Raw genomic sequence first — 11,043 nt, forward strand, 5'->3', positions numbered from 1 at the left:
AAAAAAAAGAAAGAACAGAAGAAAAATAAAGCACAAAAAATAAGCATTCGGATCACCAAAACATGCAAAAGGAAAGAGCCCTAACATCCTGAAACAAGTCCATGATGCTATGTGTGAAGTCACTCGATTATAACCCTGTCATTTCTTAAGTTACCAGTGGTTATTCATAACGGTATAAAGCATGACAGATAACATACAGAAACATAACTGAAGAGCTAACATCTAGAGAAATCTGTATCATTAACTGTCGAAAACCTACGGAATTACTAATAATGAAACTGGTCGAGAATGACAAGCCGTAATTACTGAACAAATGGTTAAGACGTTCTTGAAATCGGAAACGACGGAAGATACGTGGAAGATTGGATACCATATGAAGCTGAAGGAAATACCCACCAAGGCATCCCGTGTTGAACCAAATTCATAATGTACCAGAAAATTTTTGAGCCGTACCCCAAACAAGTCACGTCACCAACCGAATTACCAGGAAAAAGATGGATATCCTCTCAAACTAGCACAAGAAATCCGTAATTTCCCAGTCACAAACAATAATATCAATCGGCTGCAACAAGCCATTGAAATGATGCCAAAACTTTCAAGGGAACACTTCAAAAGCCATTTACAAGAAAGCAGCATCTTATATCACCCAATCCAATTATTTACTGCCATCGCTGTTGCTGCAGCGAAAAATTTCCGGATTGTTCAAACCTGAAATACAGTGTGCCATCGTTACCAATGGGAAGTTTGTGCAATTATGAAACTCTTTCAACTGATGGGGGTTAACCTTATAGCTAGTCTACAAGATTTTTATACGAGCAGAATATTGACCGTATTTGCACCATCGGATAGGACACCGGTCGTCGAAAGTTGGAAGAAAACAGAATATTAAAGATGACGGAAAGATGGAATTGAAACAAGCGATCAATGATTAATCTGATCAGTCGTACTGTGTAAACTTACACATGTCGAAGGTGTTTGACTGGATAAGGATGGAAAATATAAGAGGAATTCAAGGGCGAGGAAGATGAAAGGTGAATGCGAAGAAAGTCAGGATGACATGAGCTTGAAAAGTCGCCCGCCTGTCTCCTATTTACCTATAGCAAATATGGAAAAACACTATTATAATCACATATGAAAGAGATGAATTTATACTAACTACATGGGAGATAAAATGGGGACGATTCGCTAAAAGGACTTGTGGTAGCATGTATCAAAGGATTATCATATTCAAAATGACAAAGATGAAAATAGAAGGATAGGCAAAGATTAGGTGAGGTTTGCTAAATTACAAGTAAAATCGTATCATTTCATCCTTTTGCAACACAATTTTTTTCACTATTATAAAACAGTAAATTTTTGCATAGTTTCATATAAACATACGTGCATATACACACATACACACACGCATACACATGCACCCGTGCACATACACACATACAACATACAAATACACACATATGCATACACAACATAAGCATATATAATATATGGATTAGAAAGTTGTGCTGACGGTTCTATCACAATATGAATGGATAGATGGAATGAAAAGCATCGGCTTTATAATTAGTCCATCGTTGTGATATTATTTGAAGCGTTGCTTTGAAATAAGTGTCGTAAGAGTGAGAAGGAGAGGAAGGGAAAGAGGGGACACTGCCATATGAAATTACTTGAGTGATTCCACCTGCAACACACACATGCAAACACACGCACGCACACGCAACACACGCGCACACACGCATATACATACATGACATATATACATACCTAGACATAAACATATTATACATAACCGGTAAACAAGTCTGGGAATTCATAAGCAAGGTGTTGTTGGTTGAATGTTTTTGAAGGGATAAAAGCTACCAAATTTTCACCCTTCTCCTTTGTTAAGTGTTTACTGTGTTACTGTCAAATGATTGTTACTTTAATAGTTAATTAAATTTGATCGAAATTTGTGGTATACTATTCTTGATCAAATAACTTCAAGATAATAATTGGTGGCATTCAATTGGGAACATCTTGGACAAGTGATTCGATTTTTTATGTGGCAGGAATCTTATAAATCTTATAAATGAATATCTTATCCTTTTCCTTTCCGATAATCTATTGGTTTCCGGACGAAATTGATCTTCTAGCCTGAAACGATTCACCTCAATGGCCTTCATTTATTCCAGTTCACTAAATGACCGATATAATCACATGATCATCGATAGTTCCTCAAACCTCAAATCGATGACATATGTCACCTTCCTCTCTTTGGTCCCATCATGTAGATGATAAATTACCCTTGTGTATGTTAAGCATTAAAGTGATGTTACCTCATTAATTTACATCAAGAGGACGTCATTCTCTCAATTTTTCTTTTCCCTACTCAACCTTTCCATTAGTGTTCTTTTGCTTATTGCATTGATACTTTTCCTTCACTAATTTCCTATTAATTCATGTTTTACAAGATAATTGAAATAATTTATTAGCGAGGAATATAATTAAAATGGAACAAATCGCTCTGTAACCCATACATCACCTTACAATAGTATTATCTCTTCCTTATAGCTAGCTGTATAAGAAATATATATCCCTGCCTTCAATTTAATCCCTCCTCTGAAACATGCTTTCCACCCTTCCCGAAAGTCAACCCAATACTATCGCTGCTTTTGATTCTAGTTTCCTTGAACAATCTACTGGTGTCTATTGGTGTCTCAGAGCTTTAGTTGGAAACCACTGTAGCTTGTGTATTCAGGCTGTGTGTTGAAGTTTTTGAACTTGGCGCTGACCACCACTGTCGCTCACTGGATCCCCAGATTGTAAATACTACCACTGGCAAGGCCGCTACTACACCGGATACATAAAACACCTGAAATCCGAATTTTTTGAAAAGTAAACTGTGGTAAAAGGGTATCTTTTTAGCAGAAAAGCATTGACACTTATAATATCTTTTGGAGCTGTTTTAGAGCGTTCAGTATCTGTGTTAATGCCACTTCCTACTACTTTACTCTTACATATCAAATTCCGATGATTAATTTCAAAAACGTTTTCATCATAGTTTATCCAAAGCATACCTTGGCCCACTCATCGGCTGCACCATGTTGTACGATATGTTTCGTGAGAAGTTTGTTACCGATACCAAACCATGCAACAAAAAAACGAAATACCTGTGATGATACCTGAATATGGTGGCGCAAGTTGCACCAAAGCCGTTTGCACGCCCGGAGTATGTAAACCTAAAATATCATAATCTTGAGCATCACATCAAACAGTCCTATGCGCATCCTTCAAGGGAAAATCAGATGTTAGATTCTGCATAATTTTTTTGCAAAAAAAAGTACTGGTTCGAAAATTTACGATCGATAATCGAGAAGTATGCTGATGTGATATCACTTAACATAAAAAATAAGTTGGCTAATTGAAGTAAACGAACTACTAAAAATGATTGGAAACCGATTCATTTGTTCAAGAGTCTCGTTTGATTTAGCTAGAAGATGGATAGTTCATTGCAGTTAGTAATTTGAGAATATGTAACACCCGAGAGAGCTAATTTAAAAAAGTAGAATAAGTCCATTGAAAACGTGTGAAACGTGAAATTAAAAATAGACTTTGGATTGAAATACCAAACTGTAAAATGACCAAATGAATACGAACCCGCAAAAAGCATTGCACAACATAAAGGAATTGTTGCCAAAGAAGATCGTTCTCGGTCAAACTGTGGTACCGTAATAATGCACAGTGACAGTCCTGCTGATGCAATACCATTGAATATCTAGAAATGTTTATCTTCTTTGTACAGTATTGTTTACTAATTTCGATATCATGATATGACAAGTTTTTTTCGTTTTTTTAAACAACAAATCGATATTCTCAAGATGAGCAGGATTTATGAGCTGCAATGCAAAATATTCTGGTATGACCATATTTCCACTTAATCTCTAAGCCACTTGGTTAGTTCAGTCATTTCTGGAAAAATCAGTAAACAGTAGAAGTACACTTCATCCTTAACTTTTTTCCTGTTTTGAACTTCACAAAAGGTACCTTACAAATGGTAGTTTTAGTCCAACCAGTGTGTTTTATGAGCCAAGTTGAAAAGCTGGAAGAGAAAGCTTTGCTCATAAATAAACAGACTATGGGACACGCTGAAACAATTCCATTCTTGGCAGGTGCAAAATGCAACACATCACGCATATAATTAGGCAAAAACTGCAGCATGATAACAAGTGGATATTCATGACACACAAGTGCAAAGATCCCCGCCCAAACTGCAGATGATCGAGCAATTGCAGACCACGGCGTGTGACGTGGAGCGGTACGCTTTCCAATTGACTCACATGCTATCCTAAAATTTATTCAAAATCAAAAATTACCCAGAAACTGAAATTCCATTAAATAGCTGTCTTTTCGGCTTTTGATCATTTTATTGTTAAGGTAGGAAGAGTGAGTAATTGGGTTCGTTTCAAAACATGATAGAACAGATTACCGAAAGCTTCAATCAAGATGAAAAACTGCTGTCCTATATTGGCCTGACTAGCAGGTTGAATAATCGATAATTGTGATGACTAAGATCTAAAATATGAAAAAAGGTTAAAGAAAACCTTCGACGAAACAGAAAACCGGACTTCCTGTGGAAAAGCAAACTACACTATAATCACGTTCAATAAAGAACAAGATTTAACAGTGTGAAAAAAACCTGCTTTCGATGAATGTCTGTTCCTGACGTGATATGCAGTACTGCTTGGAAGGTTTGTCAGCTCCCATCGGAATCCAGAATAACGCAACTAATATAGAAATCAATCCACTAAGATAGAATATAGAAGGCCAACCATTCATAATATCTTTGCGCGTGCACAAGTAACCAGCAGTTGGTAAAATAAATAGTGTACCTAAAAATGAACTTATCCTCTACAGCCTACTATTTTTAGATAGCTAAAGAATACTTTTTGTGAGTGTGACCGAAAATGGAATTCTTTGCTAGAAAGATCTGCTAGAAGGAATTCTTTGTTTACTGAATAATTATTCGGGAATTTTCTTGTAAGCTATTTCCTCCAATCACTTTGACCTGTTTCAGTTTAATTTAATTTTATTCCAGCTTGCTTAAGACAATTGGTTACTGTAACATATATTTTAGATTGTTAATTTCGAAAGTAATCCAAAATCCAACTTTGTTGAGGGCTATCGTCACGGATGTCAAATACATCGTGCCTTATGAAACATTCACCGACAGAAATGCGCTTAGAGCGCAGAATATGGTGTTTATTTCAAATTTGGAAGTTCATAAATATCCACGTTGTAATCACGTAAATCAGTTACATATGTGTAATTCTGCGTATACGTAAGTTACTTTGCAAACAGCACATATACATAATTCTCATACCAATCTGTCGACCACTTGTGACGATACCCAGCGCAGCTGCACGTTCACTTTGCGGAAACCATCGTGTTATCAAAGAACTGGTTGCAGGTGTAAGGCATGCGTCCGCTGCACCAATTGATAATCTTGCAGCAATTGCATACCATACGCTTTCATGTGCCATTATTGGTAGAACTGCATTGGCAATCGCACACAACAATAAACTACCACCGATCATCCATTTACCGTTTATCCGATCGGCCCACAATCCCGTTATCACCATCAGAAGTGAACCAACATTTTGCGCTGCTAATATTATGCCTTCCTAAATTTTTAAAATGTTTCAAACGAAACTTTAAATTTTCTTTTCGTTACATGGACATTGCAATAAGCAGGAAAAGTTATATGTGCAGATGTAGCGGGTTAGTAATGACATAATTTCGCTTTTGGGAACAAAACCTTAATTTGATTTGCGATGACGTCATTGAAGTTCTATATGTCCATGATAAGAGCGACAAAAAAGTTTAATGGTTGACATTAATTATTACCTGTTCACTTTGCCATTGCAGATCACCTTTATAACCATTTATGGTACAGGAAGTCATGCAGATCAGTGCTACAGCCATATTTGATGTACTTACTGAAAGTGCAATGAAACAGCAGCATAAGAGAGCAGCAACCAATAACCTGGAATTCGAACCTAGATAATTCATTCTGGGAAGAAGTAGTCATGTTAGAGATCAATTAATATGTAGAAATTAATTTGTTGATTGATGTTTAAATGGAAAATTATCACTCAGCATGATGATCGTTTTGAGGCGATAGCAAGCAGTTTTTTTTCTACAGGTTACTTGAAAAAGTTACAAAGTTCAGCCTTTTTCTAAAGTACTTGAAATTGTGTGAATTTTTTTAAGATTATATTATGTTTACATATAATTTTAAAAAGAATTTAAAATTATGTAAATAAAAATATTTGCTTTCAATTTTTAAAATGTAAGCCGTTACATAATATGCACAGTTGTTCTCTTTCCTTCCAATACACATTCATCTCGTTGCATTACGATGTATATGATATGAGTTAACATTTATCGGTTAATGTTATGTAACCATATCACATATTATTCTGTTTCATTTGCTGGTTTTTTACATATTTTTGGCATTGATTTCAGCGGAATTAAGGTTATGCTATCGTAAAAATGAAGAATGAGGTCCCGAGTTAATGAAAAAAGATATTTTTAAGGTTATTGTAAAATTCAAGAACAACATATTATGCTGGAAATGATTTACGATAAATAATAAATTTTCCTTCATTTCCCTCATCCGTTGATTCCTTTAGCCATCCTACAAAAAGTTATATTAGAAATATCCACGCTTCCTTTTCGTTTCTATTTCGGAAGTATCCTATGCATCTAATATTTAATTCAATTTATCGCACACTAAGATTGATCTAATATCATCGATTCTAAAGATTAGAAGAAAGGAATTATTCATTGATAATGCGAAACAGGTTTTGTCCATTAAAATATTTCTTAGAAAAGGAGGCAACGGTGCACTGTAATGTACATTTGTTTCATTCTTTTTATTTTTCCCTTTCATGAACTATGAATATGAAGATTTCTGATCTATTATAATTCGGTCCTCTTCCTTCAACTGTTTTTTCTCCTTTAACATTTTTAGGACGAATAAATAAATTACAATCTAAATCTTGTCTTTTTTCTTAAAATTTCCTCCTCTATCAATCCTAGAAATGAAATTTAAAAGCACATACAACATTCTGTGCATTGAAGAACTAAGCGATGAATATAGCTGTAGGGCTGTATGATAACAATAGCGGAATTGATGGATTGGATGAGAAGTGAAACTGTCGAAGACAAAGAAAAAGTCAAAAAGAAGACGTGGATATGTTGTAAAAATTACTGCTTCAGCAAATTGAAATATCATTCTATTGACAAAGATTTGTTGGATTGTTAACAAAATTTAAGCATGTTTTTGAAATGGATGTTTACAGTAAGCCAACTTCCTATCATAGCAGAATTCAGTCATCTGATACGCAAATGTCATTTACTGAAGTTAGAGCAGCTATTCCAGAGTATCGCAGGACAAAGGATAAGGGAAAAAAGTAGTAGATGAAAGCTTACAGAGGTTAAACTGAAAATCAAGCATTTAATTAAAATCACTATGATTGCGATGCACAGGGAAGAATTTAAATAAAGGATTGAAAATGAATTTCGCCGTGAAACGCTTCGAGCTATCTTTCTTGGCAGCATCTCCGGTTTTCTGGAATGTAAATAACAAATGGATAGAGAAGAAGGCATACCTAATGGACGGGAAAAGTACGAAAGGTCGGGAAGCATTAGTTTCATCACAATCGATAACACTTTCGCAAACATATCGTGAAGAATCCAGACTACTAATTTCAAATACGGGACTGTGCCATGGATGGCAATCAACGGAACAGTTTTTCCTCAGTTTTGATGCTGACAATGGATCTTGTACAGATTTGAAATCCGATTTCACGATACTTCGCTTCAATTCCATTAAATCTAACTTGCTCAGTGAATGAGCATTATGCTGAGATGTATTTGATAATGAATAAGCATCCGATTTTGCACCCTTTAACAATTTCTTGGATGTCATAACAAGATCCGGTTTTGGTACTATAGTAGACGACTGATAGATGTCATCCGGCTTCAGCGACATACTCTCGAATATTGCGGATAGCACTATCGCTGCACATTTTTCTGCAGCATCGCTGAAAACGATCACCTTTTCGTTGTGATCTATGGAGAACAAGATGGAATCAGCAGTAATAGAAGTTGGGATTGTATTATTTAAGTTAATACTTGTGGAAGGTACGCGTCCGGCATCGTCAGTAGTAACAGTAAAAATTGCTGGCTTTCTCGGCGATTCTGCTCCACCACCGTCATCACCACCACCAGCACCACCACCACTATCATCAATATTTGTGCCCTTTGCAGAGGGCAACATATTAGTCAACTGTAATGTGAATAAATCGTATAGTACTGATCGACAGCTCGTGTTTTCCGTAACAATACTACTTGTTTCGTTCCGGACACTTGTGATGGCCTCTTCCTGGCAATAGCTAAGCACAATGTAGGCAAAACGTATGTGTGCGTGTATGTCTATGTGTGAGTGTGTGTGTGTATGTGTATGTGTATGTGTACATGTATGTATACGTATGTGCGTACGTATGTATGCATGTATGTATATGTATGTATGTATGTATGTATGTATGTATGTGTATATGTGTGTACGTACTTCCGTTACAACGAGAACTGTTGCCTGGATAATCTCGTCCAATTCCTACCTGTAACTTCTCCCTTTCCGGAGTGTTTATGACTATTATTAGCTAGGTTCAATGATAGCTTACAAGACCTTTTCAACTTTTTTCTGTCCTTAATTATATCCTGTTTTATTACAAATTAAAAAAGCACACATACGACATTTCGATGGTAATAAATATATGTATATATCGTGATATATTCCGGCAGATCTACCCTAGACGTTGTGTTAGGCTTATATGCGTTGCAAGTGTTATGAAGTACAGATCATGCCTGATAATCCTGAAGATATGAATTGGTACTTTTTGCTTAATAACAATATGGCTATGATGGAATTTCAAAATGAAAATATACAAATGAATTTGATAAAGCATAAAGGCCGCTGCACAATGTATGGATATTGTTGTACGTGGTGACAATTATGAACAACGCATGACGGAGGTGGAAGAACTGAAAGGAGGCAAAGGAATAAATTGGTCTTTGAGTTTGCTGATAATTGCGACTTTTTCCGGAGGTTTATACAGGAAACAAAAAAAGTGATTGTGTAATGGGCTGATACCGGTTTTCTTGACTGATTTCGAAAAAGACGTTAAGTTAATAGCATTTTAAAGAAACAGCTGGCCATTTCAACATGTTATTAATAACTTTACTTTACATTGTACCTGATATAAAATACACTAATCAGTGTCCAACCAATCAGTGGATAAATTTCCCACTATTGCAACCTCATTTGTTCTATGACCTTTAGCATTTCTGGTTTTCGAAGAGAAGGGCAGAGAGGGAGGAAAAGAGAATGATAGAATTTAAAGAATGATATGATCTGGCAAATTGAAAGTTGATTTTCTTCCCATTTAAAAATGGTGATTTTCCGGGAGAATAGTATCATCATTGCTGAAGAAAAATAAAATCCCCTTGCAAATATTCAAATAGCAATCATATTACAAAGATATAAAAGGTCAAGAAAATAATTAATCACTTTGGACAACTCTAACATGGCTACCACAACAACGATACTGCTACTTTGGGGTTCGGTTCGAATCACCACTTCCGGGCTCGGTTGAGTCGTCACTTCAGGGCTCGGTTTCACTCATCAGTTCGAGGCTCAGTTTAAGCTGTTATTCAAATAGTACATCAGTTGTTTATAATATCGTCGAGGCATTTTGTTTGGGAATACTCACAACATTCCAAAAAGTTCATTAAAGCGGAGCGATAAAAGTAAAAAATAATTTTCTTTTTTCCCTGACAAGAGAGAAATCCAATTGAACGGATAATATTCTTTGATATTTGAGGTTGTTACAAACTCAATAAACGGCGATGCTCAATCTGTCGTGGAATGGGTACTAAGTTTGAAGTAAGAGTTTTATTAATAAATTATATTTGGCCGCAAATTTGATAAAAATTCCTCAGGAAAGTGTAACCCAGGGAAGGAACTAAAGCGTTCCGATACCAAAAACATGCAACATGCTTACAAGGAACTACCGCTCGGCAATCGAGTCTTCCCACTCAGTATGCCGCATTTCGAGAAGCAGCTTGAGAAAATAATCAAGCAGATGCAAAATTACTCATCCTCCGGCAAATGACTTTTGCAAACTGCATTAGTGATAAGCAACAACAATAACTAATTGTGTATGATTCGGTGGATGGGTTTATTGATTTTAGGCGCAGTTCAGTAATTTTAGTCATGTGACATATGACTAAAGATTTTAACCATGAATAACGAAGACGAAGCAGAAGTGGCGCACATTGTTGTTTTAGCTCCTTCTCACACATTTAAAATTTTTGAGACTCGGCCAAATGACTGGACAGATGACAACTTCAAATATGCGGCCTGAGGTGGAGTTTTCATTCGAAGCCATTCAGAGTGACAATCGGATATTTGTCCGGTTCGTCCGTAAAGCTGAGTTCTTGAGAAGCGTGGGAAAAGGACTGAGAGGAAGAGACAAACAAAAAAAAAAGGAAGTGGAAATGATGATAAAAAGAGACACTTTGTTCTTGCAAACTTACCCAAGGTAGCACTAACAACTTGGTATAACTATATTTCCAAATGCCACAGTCTCAACATATATTGGTAGATATAGAAGAACCAAACCGTTCATAAAAATATTTAAAGGAAATGCATCGACGAATGAAGATGAACGCATGAACATACATCGTTTGTAGACATAGTGTTACCAGAGTTTTTATTTAGAGGGATTTTCAGAAATTTCATTCTCTAACTTTTTATCCTTATCCATCATAAGTTTTGCCAAACTTTTTGGGCCAAATTTTGTGCTCTTTTTGATATATTTTAAGATTTTCGTCCCTAATTCGTTCAGCCCTCAACATCAATTCATGTTCTCGTTTGAACTGTTGATAAGTTCGTTTATCGTCTGATTGGAAAATNTGATGCACTAAACACGATCAACG

At 35.9% G+C, this 11,043-nt stretch overlaps 1 protein-coding gene across 1 annotated transcript; it reads right to left on the minus strand.

The window, feature by feature from the left end:
• Positions 1–2,704: 2,704 nt before the first annotated feature.
• Positions 2,705–8,801, minus strand: LOAG_09123 (hypothetical protein; the record flags this gene model as incomplete). Its single annotated transcript, XM_020447861.1, has 9 exons — positions 2,705–2,851; positions 3,127–3,218; positions 3,637–3,754; positions 4,024–4,324; positions 4,676–4,868; positions 5,360–5,660; positions 5,884–6,022; positions 7,653–8,638; positions 8,793–8,801. 9 exons carry the CDS (start codon positions 8,799–8,801, stop codon positions 2,705–2,707), a joined length of 2,286 nt encoding a protein of 761 aa, XP_020301948.1.
• Between the last annotated feature and the right edge of the window lie 2,242 nt (positions 8,802–11,043).

This window comes from Loa loa, assembly GCF_000183805.2.
Source record: "Loa loa unplaced genomic scaffold supercont3.3, whole genome shotgun sequence".
In the NCBI taxonomy this organism is placed as follows: Eukaryota; Metazoa; Nematoda; class Chromadorea; order Rhabditida; family Onchocercidae; genus Loa; species Loa loa.